This window comes from Neofelis nebulosa, chromosome X (assembly GCF_028018385.1).
Source record: "Neofelis nebulosa isolate mNeoNeb1 chromosome X, mNeoNeb1.pri, whole genome shotgun sequence".
In the NCBI taxonomy this organism is placed as follows: Eukaryota; Metazoa; Chordata; class Mammalia; order Carnivora; family Felidae; genus Neofelis; species Neofelis nebulosa.
In genome coordinates, this window is record NC_080800.1 from 89085714 (window position 1) to 89103925 (window position 18212).

The 18212-nt window shown below is 37.2% G+C and overlaps 1 protein-coding gene across 3 annotated transcripts in view; it reads left to right on the plus strand.

Moving 5' to 3' along the window:
* Positions 1-10642, plus strand: part of COL4A5 (collagen type IV alpha 5 chain) — a 248812-nt gene extending 238170 nt beyond the window's left edge. For 2 of the 3 annotated variants that reach the window (XM_058714476.1, XM_058714477.1), the window contains 5 exons: positions 2316-2528; positions 5745-5922; positions 7895-8009; positions 8394-8566; positions 9372-10642. In XM_058714476.1, coding sequence (XP_058570459.1) covers positions 2316-2528; positions 5745-5922; positions 7895-8009; positions 8394-8566; positions 9372-9453 — 761 coding nt within the window. In that variant the 3' untranslated portion in view covers positions 9454-10642. The remainder of the gene's footprint in view (positions 1-2315; positions 2529-5744; positions 5923-7894; positions 8010-8393; positions 8567-9371) is intronic. The other variant, XM_058714478.1, reaches the window with a different exon arrangement.
* Positions 10643-18212: the final 7570 nt, after the last annotated feature.

Sequence of the window (18212 nt, forward strand, 5' to 3'; positions counted from 1 at the left end):
CCTTCCATGTTTGAAAATATGACAATACAATTTAATTTCCCCCATAAAATTCAGTAAATGTAGTTGTAGAGTTTGTAAAGTTTAAACTGATCCCCATAGAACTTTGAGAGTCATAGTGGTATACTGAGATGACAAATTAATACTCAGATTTTTTCGTTCATTGATGAATAAGTGCTCCTGATAATATTCATTCTGGTATCCACTAGATTTCCAATATGTTCTCCAGCTACTTCCTAGAAGAATTTGAATCACCTTGCAATAAAAAATCCAGGCAGAGGAACTGAATAGACACTTTTCCAAACTAGACATATAGATGGCCAACAGACACGTGAAAAGATGCTCAATATCACTACTCATCAGGGAAGTGCAAATCAGAATGACAATGATATATCATCTTATACTCATCCCATCAAAAGACAGGAAATAACGAGTGTTGACAATGACATGGATAAAAAGGAACCCTCGGGGCACCTGGGTGGCTCAGTCGGTTGAGCCTCCGACTTCGGTTCAGGTCATGATCTCGCGGTTTGTGGGTTCTAGCCCTGCATTGGGCTCTGTGCTGATGGCTCGGAGCCTGGAGCCTGCTTCGGATTCTGTGCCTCTCTCTCTATCTCTCTCTCTCTCTCTCTCTCTCTCTCTCTGCCCCTCCCCCACTCACACTGTCTCTCTCTCTCCCTCAAAAATAAATAAACGTTAAAAAAATTAAAAAAAAAAAAGGAACCCTCATGCATGGTTTGTGGGAATGCAAATTGGTGCAGCCATTGTGGAAAACAGTAGAGGTTCCTCAAAAAATTAAAAATAGAATTACCACAATGATCCAGTAAATCTACTACTGGGTATTTCTGCAAAAAAAACAAAAACACTAATTCCAAAAGATATACCCACCCCTCTTTATTGTAGCATCATTTACAATAGCCAAGATATGGAAGCAGCCCAGCTGTCCACTAATAGATGAACAGATAAAGATGTGATACACACACACACACACACACACACACACATACACATACACACACAAAGGAATATTACTCAGCCATAAGAAAGAATGAGATCTTGTCATTTACAACAACATGGATGGACCTAGAGGGTATAATACTAAATGAAATAACTCAAAGAAAGAGAAATACCATGAGTTCACTCATATGTGGAATTCAATAAACAAATGAACAAACAGGAAAAAAAAGAGACAAACAAAAAACTAGACTCTTGAATACAGAGAACAAACTGGTGATTGCTAAAGGGGAGGTGGATTGGGGGTGGGTGAAATAGATAGAGGGGATTGAAAGTACTCACTTATCATGATGAACAATGATTAATGTATTGAATTGTTGGATTACTGTATTGTACACCTGAAACTAATATACTGTTTGTTAACTCTACTTCAATAAAAAAATTAAAATTAAAAAACACACTTGGAAGATTGCTAAAACAGAAATAAATGATAATAAACTCAATAGATTTTTAATATGTGTTAGCAACTCTAGACAATATAAATATAACTCTGAATAATATAAACATAAAGAATATTTATTGGCAAAAAATATCAGTGGCAGCAAAACAGAGTGGTAATACCTATCGTCTTCCTGGAACCAATACCCTGACATTTCATTAACTGCATACAGGAAAGAAACAAGTTAGTATCATCACATGTGGGCATTGCTGTGAAGGTTCCCCAAAGTGAAAATGTGTATACACAGCGGCAAAATGCCTGTGTATAAAGAGAAATTTAAAATAAGCTCAAATCAAGAGGCTAACTAGAGAAAGGGAATCAGTGGCAAATTGAAAATAGACATTTTGAAACGACTGCTTTAGAGTGCCCTGCCTATTCTCTAAACAAAAAGGTATGCCGGAGAATAATTCCCCAGATTCAAAGGAAAATGTTTTTCAGCACTGAAACTGGCAGACTGATGGCAACCACACCCTTCCTTTCTCGTTGATGAACAAAACAGCAAACTGAAATTTCGTCCTGGAGTTTGGACTCCTGTAGTAGAGCGAGAGACTAGATAACACACAGGCTTCCTGAATAATCATCACTTCTTCCCATCTGATGTTCTGTCACCCAGTACTCATTTAATGCCTAATGTTGTCAACCAATTCCATTAGGAAAAAAATATATATATGTTTAAATCTCTTTAAGAGCAGGGACCATATTTTATTTATCTCCAAATACATGATATCTAACAATGCCCTTATAGACACTCTATAAATAGTAACTAAAATAATGAATCAAATGAGGTCATAGTGTTTTGTCAATAGCCATAAGAGTGGATCAGAGCTTACTTAAATTTTGTATACTGATGATTCCATGGAAATAGGTACCCGTGGTTTGGATGGTCCCCCTGGACCAGATGGATTGCAGGGTCCCCCAGGCCCCCCAGGAACCTCCTCTATTGCCCATGGATTCCTCATCACACGTCACAGCCAGACAACAGATGCACCACAATGCCCACATGGAACTGTCCAGATTTATGAAGGATTTTCTCTCCTGTATGTTCAAGGAAATAAAAGAGCTCATGGTCAAGACTTGGGTGAGATCATTGGCATTTTAATTTTTTACTGTGCGTTGTGTTTTGTTTTGAAAATCCTGTTGGGTTCTAGAGTAGCTTTGGACAAAATGTATCTCTCTATTCTCTTGGGGCTTCCGAATTGAAGACCATGTCAAGGGCAGCTGAATATATTCACTGTAAGTTTTAAATAAGTAATATTTTACTTTAGAAGCATTAGTTAGCTAGTGTAAGGTACAATTCTTGGCCTAAAGCAGCATATTTGGGGAAGGGCCACATGTACTTTTAGCTTAGTAATTAAGGACATAGATTCTCTGGGCTCTATACAGTCTAGCAGCTACTTGAGAGGGCAGTGTTCACAACTCAGAGGAGATAGTTTCTTTTTCTCTGAAACTGGTCTTCATCAAGTAGAAAGATAAATTCTGAAGAGAATCTTGGTTTTAAAATCAAAGAAAATAAGGTCATTTCTTAATGATGCTAGTTTATAGTTCCTAAAATAAGTGCTTTAGCTTTGTAAAGTATTACCAGGGTTGACTAAAACTACACAAAGCACCATATTTGTATATAAAATCCACTTCATTTCGTGGGTTCCTGTGCATCTTCTCAATACTGTAATAGGCAGTTTGGTTGATGAAATGAGGCTGGACTGGATGGATGACTCTCAAGACCTTTTTAAATCCTTAATTTTGTGGAATTTTGACTTTGCATTTTGAGGCCCCATTGTTTGACTTGCAGCTGCCAATTTTAGAGATCATTATCCCCTTTGCCTCCAAAGGACATCTAAGAAGATAGTCTGGGCTCCAAGTTTCTGGGGTCTCATGTTAGGAAGCCTCCTGAGGTCTCTAGCTAGACTATTCTGTGAAAACAGTTCTGTAGCAATAGAGACCTCTATTCACTCTGTTCCTAGGGCATGTGGCCACACCTGCCAGGCAGTGCTGGCCCACCAGAGCAAGCATATCCACTTACATGGAAACCAAGGTCATTTTATGAAGGTTATTTTATGAAGCCAAATAAAGTAGGAGTTTGCCCACCAACTTTACTCTCCTACTTCTACTTTTCTTGGTCTCCTTTTCATCTTTTCTCTTTTATTTGCCTTTCCTTTTTATACTTTTTTATGTAACATCTTCTTTTTCTAATTTCATAATTGAAAAATCTTCATTGTGAAAATATCCTTACCTTTTACATAAATTTCTCTAGTCTTCCTACCTTTTACATAAATTTCTCTAGTCTTCCTCCCATAAAATTCTTCTCCTTTTAGTCCATCTTTTCTTCACTATCAGCATCTTAACTTATACCCATAATTAAGCCTGTAAAGTTCAGATTGCTCTCCTGTCAAGTCGAGGATACATTAGAAGGCTTTGAGAACCATGAAATTCAAAAATATAATCCAAACTGAAAATGGAACCTGATATCCAGCATGTCATTGTAACTTTTCAAAATGCATGTATTTGGTCAAGCAAGGGCTGTCATAATATGCATTCAGACTTGGAGACTACAGACTGGCCCTGGCTCAGGTACAGTTTAGCCCTCAGATGTGGGAAGGCCATGATATAAGGCCCAAGATGCTAAGGGTGATCCCATATTGCAGAGTCTCTTCCATGGCTCGCACAAGGATCAAACTGAAGAAAGCTTGATCCAAAGAGTGGAGGCAGCTGTAGGTTTGATTTAAAGAAACAATCACGTGATCACATAAATACAGTCTATGTTGGATTAGTGAAGGGATTATGGTGTGTAAAAATAGATGGTGGAGGTAACAGATTGAATACTAAAACTGTTCTGTATGGAAGCAAACAAATACTAAGAACCATTAGTCTATTAAAGCCTTATAATTGTAAGAATATGGAGGCATTGAGAATTCATGAGATTTTTCTTCAAAATTTTCTTTGAAAATGTGGAAACTACACAGAATTCTGCATCATTTTGGGCAGCCTAAAGCACAAATGCAACCGAATATCCCTGTCTCATCATTGTGGGCCTTCCTTTTATGTACCTCTTCCTTTTCATTTCTTTCTAAGACCAGGGATATTTCTAGTTCTGTCCTCAATTAAGCAGTAATATAAGTTTTATTTTTTAAATACTTTATAAATAAAAAGCACTTGAATTTCCATTCTTCAATTTAACTTTCACAATTATGATCAAGAAAGATATAGGACAAGTATCATTTTCTTCTATTTTATATGCAAAAATAGAGTATCATATGGAAGAGATGAGTCACTGGGTTCTACTCCTGAAGCCAACACTACATTGTATGTTAATTAACTTGGATTTAAATAAATAATAAATAATAAAGCATATTTAATTGGGAAAAAAGTTTATATACTTTAAAAAATGGTTATTGTTTGGTTTCAAAACATTATATTGGATACAGTTAAAAGCATGATAAAAAGTGTGTTTTTAAATATAAATATTCACAAAACACTATACATGACAGCTGGTAACATTTAAAATATGGTTTGCAAAGTCCCAGACTCCAGATCATAAAGTAGAGTATAAAAAAGTGGTTTTGGAGCCAAGAGACAATAACCAATATCTTAATAACTGGCATAGTATCAATTTAAAATTCTGATGAAAAAATTTATATTTAAACTTAAGAATGCATGAGGGGATACATAGTTTTTCATCATTCTTTGGTGAATAAAAGAAAAATGGTCTAATCACTGGTAGAAGTAACCTCTATTGCCCTTACCAGTTCTGAAATTTTTTTCCGCTCACATCCTTCCTTTCTCTTTTATTTTTTTTCCTTTTTATTATTCACCTCCAAACCTGTTCATGGTTCATATAGGTCAGCACTACAGTTGTCCCTAGGATGAGAGAGATTGCAAAAACAAACAAGATAACATACTGGGGATGTCTTGGAGGGAGAGAGGGTGTCCTGGAGAGGAAGTACTAATAAGATATTATAGGAAATCAGTGTGTTCTTCATTTGTTTGCAATAGATTACTCAATATTCTCCATGAGACATCATTGTTATAAATGTATCACCAGCATAAAAATGGCGTTGGGGAATATATAATGAATCGCAACAATAAATACCTATATAAGTTATAAGATATCTCCTGATTTTAGAAATGTTACAAATGTAAGTAAGTGTGCATCCTATAATTGAAGAACTAAAGTATATTTATTATCTAAGAAGTGTGGGCAAGTTTCTCTTTGAAAGGTTGCTTGTTTGGGTTTCAAAAGAAACTAAAGTATCATCATAGTATAGTCCTTCATCCTTTTCTCCCCAATTCTTCCTAGGGACGGCTGGCAGCTGCCTTCGTCGCTTTAGTACCATGCCTTTCATGTTCTGCAACATCAATAATGTTTGCAACTTTGCTTCAAGAAATGACTATTCTTACTGGCTGTCCACCCCAGAGCCCATGCCAATGAGCATGGAACCCCTGAAGGGCCAGAGAATCCAGCCATTCATTAGTCGGTGAGATACTGGTATAGCTTTGACTTTTACCAATCCCCAGTTAATGTAACTAGTCAGAAATGAATCTAAAGCTAAGAATTTCATCATATTCTTCCCAAGTTAGGTAAGACAAAGTGCCTTTATAATATTCAATTTGGTATTTAGTTTAAGCCATAGTAATTGGGGGTTCACTTTTGACCAAACCCTATGATATAAATAGTGTAATATACAATGAAATCAGACTAATCATTAGGCAAATATATGTAAATTAATTTAATATATATCAGGCTTGGCTAAGTGCTACAGTAGATCTAATAAAATGTTATGAAAGCATAAGGAAAAGAATGTTTAATTTTAACTGAATAAATTAGGATGACTATATGGAAGAAATAAGGAAAAGAATGTTTAATTTTAACTGAATAAATTAGGATGACTATATGGAAGAAATGTATTTTAACCTGGTTAGTACTTGAAGAAGGATGGGAAGGACTTGAGACACAGGTAGTTATAAGGGGGAGGGGCATACTAGGCAGAGAACATGGGAATGGGTAGTAGATTGATGTATCTAGAATATAGTTTGTAAAGGCTGCATAGGAAGAAGAGATTGGAAAGTTAGCGTGGACCCAGAGTGCAGAAGACTTTCATGAAACATCTGATTTTATTTTGGAATTTATCTGGTATATAATGGGGAGCCTAAAAGCTTTTGAGGTACATTTCACGGAAAATTACAGAGCCATTGGAAATGTAACATGGATTACAAAGAGGATAGTCCTAAAACAGACCAGTTAGATTGAAGGTATTGCTATAGTCCTGGTAGGAATGGAGTGGAACTGTCAGTGGGGAATATGTATCACTTTAATAGAATAGATAGGTTTTGGCAGTTGATTAGTTATGGGAGGGAGGAAGTGATAGGTGAGGTTTAGAGCATGAATAACTAACAGGAGAGTGGTACCATTAATAGAAATTTTTCTAGAGTTTTGCCACAATAGAACTCTAGTTTAACTCGATCTTCTAGGCTTATGAGATATTGCCATTTTTTTTTCTGATCATGACCCAACTGACTTAGGTGTCTACTAACCATCATTAGTGGACATGACTAGTCTAGTTTCTAGAATGAATCCTTGCAAAGTATAGTTTCTTTGACATTGAATATAAAGGTTAAACCTAGTTCAGCTTCTCTTAGTAGCAAATTCACAGTGCTCTTTTTAATACAGTTGCCCAGATTTGCAGGGGAATTTATTCTTTGTGATTTTTGTCAGCCCCAACTCTTGGGAGTAAAAAGTCCTTTAAAGGTGTACCCTATTTTGTAGATAAACTTCACCAAATTGGTTCAGTCATATGTCAGAAGGTCCCTTCATGCTTTTTATTAAAGATTTGGTAGACTCAGCTATATTTACTTTGTTGCTGCTTTACTTGATTTTATAGATTTTAAGCCACGTTTCCACGTGCCTGGGTAGCTGCCCAGCATTCTGGAAATGCTGTTTTTCTCTCAATATTGCCAAATGGTTAATAAATATCTTTTGGAACAAGAATAATGGGTGGGGATTGAGAAAGTGTCTGTTTCTTGTCTTTTCCAGCTCACCAGGCATTGTTCTTACCACAGTTTCAGCATTACTAAATGTCTACCCTCAGTTGGGCACTTTGACAGCAAGTAGTGTGTGCAGTACACTAAGCCAAAGTCTTACAGCAATTACGGCATTGAGTGTAGCAAGTATGAATACAAATTTAGGGCAGAATGGAAAATGAAAGTGCTCTAGCAGGGGTTGTGTAGTTTCTTGAAAAAAGCTTACAGTTTTCGTTTATAACTTTATTGTGTACATTTGGAGACAGAACATATGCAAAAGCAGTTCTCAAAGTGCATTTTAATCCTGCTTTTGTGAGCACTGAAGACACCTTAATGGGTTTCTGTACCAGGAAGGCTTCCAAAGAAGAGGGACTGCGGTTTCCCACGTACTCACTATTTAGATGTGTTCCCCTCCCTTTCCCTTACCAGATGTGCAGTATGTGAAGCTCCCGCCATGGTGATTGCAGTTCACAGTCAGACCATCCAGATTCCCCACTGTCCTCAGGGATGGGATTCTCTCTGGATTGGCTATTCCTTCATGATGGTATGAAATACTTTTTCTTGTCTTTGTCATCACAGCTGACTGTCCATCATATCTGTGTATCTTACCAATATGAGGAATCCCTGCCGTTTTCATAGTAAGCTTGAGCCTCAAATAGCTTCTGTCCAAGTATTGTGTTCCCCTTCACATATTTTCTGGAACATATTTTCATAATCCGCCTGTTACTTTTGTTGAATACCCTTAGTGTGGGTGCCATTCTCTTGCCTCTTGCCCAGTGCTCGCTTTGGCAACACATATACTCTTACCTCTTGCCCTAATTCCTTCACTGGATTTGAATGTTTGGCCAAATTCAGCACATGTCTTTGGGTATGCACTCAGGTATTATAGCACATGGGTATTGTGGGACATTTTCCCTTATCTTTCTAGCACACAAGCGCAGGAGCAGAGGGCTCAGGTCAAGCCCTGGCCTCCCCTGGTTCCTGCTTAGAAGAGTTTCGTTCAGCTCCTTTCATTGAATGTCACGGCCGGGGTACCTGCAATTACTATGCCAACTCCTACAGCTTTTGGCTAGCAACTGTAGATGTGTCAGACATGTTCAGGTAAGTTACTTATGGCTTTAGTTTAGTTTAGGTCCTAAGCTTCCTTCAGAGATACTGGAGAAGAGAGAAGCAATTCATGGATGGTTTATACCCAACAAATGTTAAGGATTTAGTGGACTGTGTTTTTTATTTTCACTTGTTCTTTTCATACACCTGACTCAGGTCAGAAAAACAGACGTGGCTAATATTCAGTATGTGCGGTTTCAGATGGCTTGGTATTAATCCTTCAGTAACAAAATAGACAAAGTAAGGAAAGGTCATGTGACCTGCTCAATAAATGAGCTGCTCAAACTCTACTGAGGCCACCCCAGGAATTGAAGCTGTAATATGATCCCTGCCCCAGTCCAGTGATCTCTTTTCCCAGGATGTTTTCAAGGCTGTCATCCCAGTGTTTGAATAAGACCACATATGGTATATTTGCTTCAGGATAGTTCAATCTATTGGATTTTTTTCAGTTTAAATTAATTTTCATATATTACTTCTTTTGAGTTATCATTACTTGATATTTTTCTTACAATTATCATTATGCATTTCATATGCATTATTGTTTTATCATTTATTTACCATCAGTTGCCCAGATCTGCCTCATTCTAGGGCTATTAAAGAAATGTATAAGAGAAGAAGAGGGTGAGACAAATAAAGATAATAGTGGTAGAGAGAAGAGTCACATTGCTCAGAATTTAATCATTGAGTCAGAAGGAGAGCTACTTAAGCACAAATAGAATTCTTAGTGTGAATTTGAACCAGTAATAGAAGTGAAATATCTGGAAAGGCTAATTTGATTGTCTTGTTTCTTGTTTTCCAGCAAACCTCAGTCAGAAACACTGAAAGCAGGAGACTTGAGGACACGAATTAGCCGATGTCAAGTGTGCATGAAGAGGACATAACATTTTGCAGAATTCCTTGTGTGTTTTTAAATGTGATATATATATATATATATATATATATATATATAAAATTCCCAGGATGCAACGTCTCACTCTTCCCAACTTTACCAGTGCTGCCACCAATGGTGCTACTATATATATGACCAAGAGGACATGCTGACTAGTAACCATGAAGATTCAGATGTACCTCAACAATGTGCCAGAGCAAGGTCTCTATTATCTTTATATGAATGAAATAAGGAAATGAATTTACTTTTTGGGTCCAGAATGACTTTCCCCAAGGATTGTAAGATGAAGATAATATAATTTGCCCAGTAACTAAAACAGCATATTAAAAATTCAATTAAGAGAAGAATCACACTGAGTAAAATAAAAGACTGCAGTTTGGGGGAAGAATTATTTTTCATGGTGCTACTAATCCTACTGTATCCCACGTGTTTAATATAAAAGTGTTAAGCTTATTTTGCTCTGTAAGTAAAGAATGTGTATATTGTGTAAACAGCCTTTTAGCTCAAACTGTCAAGTCATGTAGATGTGGCCTGACACGAAGCACTCTTTCCAGACAACCTAGGAAAACCTACAATATAGACAAGGGTTTGTATCCATGTTTATCAAAGTGAGAGGACTTATATTCTTGCATCAAGTTACTACCAAGAGTAAATTTATTTTGATTTCTATTCCCTAAGTTCGTATTTGACTTTTTGAAAAAAAAAATAGTTCATTTTCATCACTTTAATCAGAATTTTAAATGTTCATGTTACATGCCAAATTATAATATCTAATAGCAATTTCTCTTTTGCTGTATTCTTTAAGACTCTTAATACCAGATGCCCCGCACTTTTTAATGTTTCTTGCATCTTGTTTTTGCTCATCCCTTACTAGGAAAAGTTCTCCCAAATTATTTTGAGAAACAAAAATATGCAAAAAAAAAATGATGATTTGTTCCCTGTGCTTCTTCTGTAAGAGTTATTCTCCTGTGGTCTCTGCTTGTACGAGAACTGGGAAGACCATACTTGGTTAGTCTCTCTTCAATTACGAAGCCAATTGATGTTCCTTCCTCTTTTTTATTTTAAACATTTTATTATAAATAGTCATAGAGTACCTTATTTCCCTAGCTGTCCTCTTTTCACTTCATGTTTTTTTAACTTACCAATATCAACTTAATTAAAGATATCATATGTCATAAGAATGCATTGTTGTGTATCTCTTCAGGCTATGTGTAAAAACTTGTGCATTTCCAGATAGACTACATATCTGCACATCAGCAAGCAGTCTTTTCTCAAAGAATCACTTTGAGCAGCATCCATAGAAGTTTCTGCAGACTTTGATTACTCTCATGGCTGATAGAAAACGTAGAGGAATGTAAACTTTTTTTCTAATAAACAAAAAAACCCATTGGAAAGTATTTTCGAGATAATACATTTATTAACAATATTGTGTTGCTGGCTGAGAAAGGAAGCAGAACTACTTTCTATTTAGAGGAGAATTCATTAATAATGTTTAAAGCAGATTAGTGAGTTAATATTCCTGATGATTAAGAATGAACACATGTAGCTCTCCAGTTGAGAACTTGCTAAAAATAAGAGGCATTAAAAGCCTCTATAAGAAAAACTTTAGTTCAATTAGAATATGAAGCAACCAAAACAATTTTCAGAAGTATAGACCCTAATATGAACCCATGCAAAAGCTACAGCTCAGAGTCTATTGTTGTAGAAGGTAGATTCTAAACAATGATACCTACTTAATAATACTGTTGATGGCAAGCTAGCCAAGTGCAAATTCAAGCCTTATTTTTCCATGTAGCCACATGAGTGAAAACACTAATGGGTAATTGTAAATGAAAACACCACATTACATCATGTAGATTTTTCTCCATGCAGTGCACATGAAGGCTACTCCTTGAGTTATCGTCCAGAGATCTTGTTCTTTGCAGCTTTCTGTCTCATTTGTATATGGTTGAAAACCTTGCCTCCAAAAGAACCTAACATTTTAATAGTTGCATGTGCAGCTAGTCTGTGTGTTTCTTAACCACCACCTCACACCCAGCTCTCGCCAGTCCTGCTTCATTGTTGAAAGTACATGAATTCAATCCACTGCAGGACCTTAATGTTGTTGACCCCCCCCCCTTACCATTGAACATTCAGAGATTATTCTGATGTAACTGCTCTAATTGTTACCTATAGTGAGTTTTGTAGTCATACATGCTTAATGGTTTTCCCATGGGAGCAAACAATGAATGAGCTGTTCTTGCTTAATCAGATACAAGTAGTTTCTACGTCTACAAACCAAGTAATATATATATATATATATATATATATATATATATATATATATATAGTATATATATATAGAAATATATATATACTATATATATACATATAGTATATATGTATATAGTATGTGTGTGTGTGTATATATGTATATATATATATATTGTTGGTGTCACTCATCCCTTCTGAGCTTCTAAAAGAAGTTCTGCTGGACACTCTGTGATTGTACAGTGTATTTTCCCATTTGGCCAAATTTGAAGAGCCCTTTCTATTTCTTGTGTCAGTGAAGTTCTTTCCCTCAATTGGCATGGTTAATTGAAAACTCCCTGGTTATACCAAGCCATCAGAAGTGTATTCATACGTTAATCACAAGAGGGCACTATTGCATCTAAAAATAAACAAGCGTGTGTAATAATTTGTTGAGCTCATCTTTGATGGTGGTGGTGAAGTTGTCTGAAGCTCTGCCTCCAGATTCCCTGTTTTAAGCTTCATGCATTCTTTCTTCCTCATAAAGATCGACAGCAAGTATTTTAAGAGGTGGCCCAGTTTCCCAATGTCTGCATCCAAAATAAAGGACAGCTTTGCTGTCAAAGATTTTCTTAAGAGCCTGATTAGGAATTGGCTGAGATAGTACTTCCCATGCCTCTCAACACAGAAGCAAAGAGCAATTATGTTCGTTTGGTCAACACTTCAGTTGGCTTCTTTAGCAGAGCAGCTCTTGTTTTCATGCTGGACTATACAAACACCTTGATCCCTAGGCAGCTCCAAAATAAATTGAATAATATTTATAAGTCATACATCATTTATTTTAAAGCATCATTTAAATCATTTAAATACATCATTTATTTTAGAGTATATTCAGGATGTTTGGAAGGCTTCTGTACTGAAAGTACTCATAAGTTGGGACACTGAAAGAATAAATCCAGACAATCCTGTCTCCCAAGTTCCACAACAACATTCATTAGATATTCACTAGCTGTAGAGCACCATGACAGATAACAATCCAAAACCAACTCAACCAGAAAGATACGTAGTCACTATAATATATACTTCTATGAAGAGGTATGCTTTTCTATCTTGACTACCAAATCTTACTAATTCTAGGTTAGACTAGGATATATCATGAAGCTTTTTGCAGCATTAGCTGTCCAGAAGAAGCTGGCTTACCAAACTGTTTCCTAACACATGGAAAGCTAAAATCACATTTATGTAACCTTGACTCTCTTTCTCGATGAGTGCATAGCATGCCCAACACATGGGCTAACAGGATGACAGATTGCTGACATGATACCATTTTATGTCAGATCTCTTTTTTGTTTTCCTCTTCCAGATTCTCATGGCATTCTTTGCCCTCTTCTCTGCCCCAGCGGGACCCTGTGCCCTCTGGCCTCTGGTTGAGTTCAACCAATGGGATACCCTCAGCAGGATAGAAGAGTGAAAGGCAAGACTGACGTTAGGGTAATTTATTTTCATGGGGGCACATGTAGTGAACTCAGGTTGGCTTATGCGCCTCCATTGAATGTTCCTGCTCCCCTCAAGATGATCTGTTCTTTTAACTTATTTCCCATATTTAAGTAACCCGTTTCTTCTCATCTCTCCAAATCTATACAAGTCTGCTTGTGACAAGTCTGCTGCTGCCATGCTGCTAGCCCTGATTTTCTGCATTACCTTTTGTGGTTCCCCTACACAGCACCTATATCTTTCTAATTAAACCCTCCTCAGATTATCATAATTTAGTGTCTTGTTTTTGCTATTGACACCCTGACAAATGCACAACTGCTTCTAGTTTCCAAGATCTAGCGAAGGTGCTTTATTCTACATGTGGAAAAATGAGGGTGAATTGATAAGATGGACAGGCATAATTAGCATCTTCCACTTTGAACTGAGGGATAGACCAGCAGAAATGTGCATGAACATTACTTCATCTAAGACCTAGCTTACCATGCTTTATGGGAAGCTATATTCTAAGGCTCTTAGGGTGAAATGAGGCAAAATATGTTCATCATGGTCCTAAATTATTCTACTTTTTCCAAATCTTGTCCCACTGGATCTCTAAAAGAAAATACATTTTGACTTACCCCTGTGTGGTCATTTCCCTTGCCCCATCCTACTCCAAATGGAGAATCTCAGTTGCCTCAATGACAGACTAGATCCTAAGCACTGATAATCTTTGAGAGCTCCAGAAAGAAAATTCCTGGTAGTTCTACTTCCACCAGAGAAACTTGCCAAGTCAGTTGTACATGCCTGCAGTCAATAAAAAAAAAAATGCCCCAACGTGTTACTAGGCCAAGAAATAAACAATTTAAATGCCCTAAAATAAGCGGTTTTCTAGCCTCAAGAGCCTCCGTGAAAGGTGAGCCTGCAGAAGCACTTCAGACCTATTTCCCTTCTGTTTATCAGGGGTGAAAGAGTGAATACTTAACACTAGAGGTTGCAGAAAATGGGACAGGCTCTAAAGCTAAAGGCAGTCTGAGACTACTTGCTGATTTCCAACCAGGGTCACATGGAACCTACCAACAGGTGACTTTAAAGGTGATACTTTCTTTTGAAGTAAAACAGTTTTCTGGTTGATTTCTTCGGGGCCAGTAAAGTGCTTGCAATTGCAAGTCTATCACAAGCCACAACAGTAAGCCAGATGTCCGATCCTTGTCTTTCTCCGACATAATAATTTGACCCTTGCTTAAACTCTAAGAAAGACTATTCCTGATGCCTCAGTAACAACAAAAAGTAACACCTTACATTTATATAATTGTCATTAAAATGTCATTCATCACACGTTATTTCGTCTGAGCCTCAACACCCCTGATGTATTCAAACAGTGCAAGGATTGGTCTCTGTTTACAGATGCCGAAAGTGACCCTTACAAAAGTTAAGTAACTATCCCAAGGTCGCAGAACAAGTTACTAAGTTCTTTCACACTCAAAATCTAATCATCACCTTTTAGTCATGAATATGCCTGTAAAAAAAAAAATCAGAAATCTGTGTGGTGGAGATCCTCAGCACTACAGAGATCTCTGTCGCATGAGAAGTAATGAGCTGCATGTTTTGGAAACCTCAGTTCCCAGTTAGGGATGAGTGCTTCTCACAGCACCTGAGGCCCTTTAGAATTAACCCTTGGACACAGGGGACTTACAGTGAGTTCACTGCACTTCAGGATACTCTCGTCTGTCTGGTCTAAACCTCTGTAGCTAAAGAAAACCTTGTGAGGCTGGCCTGGCACCCACTTCACTTAAGTTTCTTCAGGGCTCTTGAATCCAGACAAGCTCCTGGAATTTGCATGCCCTAGTCTACACACTCTCCAGTGCTACTGCTATTCAGGTAAGGACCAGAGTGTCTTGATTGTTATGTAAATCTGAGACTATGCAGATGCCATCTATCATCTGTTCTAGAAGCTGCAGTACGTACTCTGCGGAGGGGAAGATTTCTTTAGTTCCAACAGGAAAGTTGGTTATATTTTATTTACATTAATACACATAAACACACAGAAACAACTCGAGTTCACTAACTGTAAACTCCATTGGTCATGTTTCACATGTAGTAGCTTTCTTTATTTGGCTCCCTTCAGCGGAAATTTAGGCTGGGAATCAGATGAACAAACATCAAGCCAACTGGGCCAAGCAGTATGTGGTTATTTATCAGATTAGAGAGGCAGGAAAAGTTAAAGACAAGTTGGAAAACATCTAGGCTAAAATAGGGCCCTACTTAGTTTATAGTAATCAGTATAGCAGAAAGCCAGGCTTTGAGATTACTGGGTTTAAATATGTTCTTAAGTTGACTATGTACTTTTCGATGTGCAGCTGTTGCCTACCTTAAGGCCAGCAGCACAGAAAATTCCCCCTATGGAGTGGAAAGAGATAACAGCCTAAAGCCATTTGCACAAACATCCTTCTGGTCTGAGAAACCAGTATATTTTTTTCTGACTTCTCCGAGCAAGCAGAAGCAGCCATGGGCACAAGACAACGTGCTAAGAACTTTTTCCTGGCAACTATCAGTTTTTGCTACATCTGTTTCGAAGATCTGTTATAGGTGCATAAATATTTATGATCATTATGCTCTTTTGATGAAATGATCCTTTTATCCTTATGGTAATGATAATATGGTAAAGAAAACATTAGTGCTCCTTGCTCTGAAATCTACAATGATAGCAATATAGCCATCCAGCTTTCTTTGTGTTAGTGTTAACATGTATATTTTTCCCAACCACTTTACTTTTTAAAAATATATATTTTATTTTTCTAATTTTCTTTAAACTTTTAAGACAATGTTCATTTCTTTATTTTTGAGAGAGAGAGAGACAGGGAGAGAGAGAGGGTGCATGTACGCACACGTGCACACACAAGCTTGGAAGGGGCAGAGAGAGAGGGAGACACAGAATCTGAAGCAGGCTTCAGGCTCCGAGCTGTCAGCATAGAACCCGACGTAGGGCTCAAACTCACGAACCATGAAATCATGACCTGAGCTGAAGTTGGACGCTTAACCAACTGAGCCACCCAGGCACCCCCCAATCACTTTACTTTTAATCTTTTTCTGTCTGTATATTTGAAGTACACTTCTTCTAGGCAGCAAATATATAGTTGGATCTTGCTTTTTTATGCAATCTAAAAATCGTTGCCCTTTAGTAGATCACATGTAATGTTATTGATATAGTTAGGTTTAAATCTATCATCTTGCTATTTCTTTTCTATTTGTATCATTTTGTATTTTGCTCACTTTTTAATGCGTTATTTTGGACAAATGGAGTGTTTTTTTCTGATTTCATTTTATCTTCTTTCTGGTATAGTAACTATGGCATTCTGTTTGATTAATTTAGTGACTGCCTTAGGGTTGATCACAATCTACATTCAAGTTTTATAATACCACCTCACATATGCATTAAGAATGTTACAATAGTATTCTTGGCAATTTCTCCCCTCCTTAGCTTTGTGCTACTATTTTCATACACTGTAGTTTTAATATGTTATAAACCCCATACTACATCCGTATTATTTTTGTTTAAACAGTTCATCCTCTTTTATATTTGATATAACTTACCTACCATGAAATTTACCCTCTTAAAGTACACAATTAAATGGTTTTTACTATATTCACAAAGTATTTAGTATATATTCACAAAGTATATATTTGATATAACTTACCTACCATGAAATTTACCCTCTTAAAGTACACAATTAAATGGTTTTTAGTATATTCACTAATTCCAGAACATTTTCATCATCCCAAGAAAAAAAAACCCATACCCCATACCCATTAGTAGTGACTCCCTATTCTCCCCAACCACCCTCACCCCTCCCCACTACCACCACCCCCGCCACTCCATTGATCCCTCCCTCTCCATCCCCAGGCAACCACTTATCTACTCTCTAAAGATTTGCCTACTCTGAACAAACTAATGGTTGCCAGAGGGGAGGTGGGTGGGAGATGGGCAAAATTGGTGGAAGGGAATGGGAAGTATAGGCTTCCAATTTTGGAATGATTAAGTCATGGGAATAAAAGGCACAACACAGGAAATATAGTCAATGATATTGTTATAGCATTGTGTGGTGACAGACGGCAGCCACACTTGTGGTAAGCACAGCACAATGTAGAGTTATTGAATCACCATGTTGTACACCTGACACTAATATAATATTGTGTTTCAACTATACTTCAATGAAAATAGAACAAAATAAAGATTTACCTACTCTGGACATTTCATATAAATAGAATCACATAATATATGGGCCTTTTGTGCCTGTTTTTTTCTTCACTTGGCATAATATTTTCAAGGCTCATTCATGTAACGTATCAATCTTTCATTCCTTTATTTTTTTTAGTTGCGGTGAAATTCACGTAACATTAAGCTAACAATTTTAAATTTTTTTTTTTCAACATTTTTTATTTATTTTTGGGACAGAGAGAGACAGAGCATGAACGGGGGAGGGGCAGAGAGAGAGGGAGACACAGAATCGGAAACAGGCTCCAGGCTCCGAGCCATCAGCCCAGAGCCTGACGCGGGGCTCGAACTCACGGACCGCGAGATCGTGACCTGGCTGAAGTCGGACGCTTAACCGACTGCGCCACCCAGGCGCCCCTTAAGCTAACAATTTTAAAGCAAACAATTCAAGTGGCATTTAGTACATTCATGATGTGTGCAATGACTGCCTCTATCTGGTTCCACGACATTTTCATTATCCCAAAAGAAAGCAATCGTTTCCCACTCCCCAAAGACCCTGGCAGTCACTCATCTACTTTCTGTCTCTGTGAATTTACTTATTCTGGATGTCTCATATAAATGGAATCACACAATATGTGGCCTTTTAAGTCAGGTTTCTTTCATTTAGCATTGTGTTTTCAAGATTCATCCACATTATACCACGTATGAGTACTTCAGTCTTTTTTATGTTTAATAATAATTTATTGCATGGATATACCACATTTTGTTTATCGATTTGTCCTTTGACATTTGGTTGCTTCCATCTTTTGGTGATTGTGAATCATGCTGTTATGAAC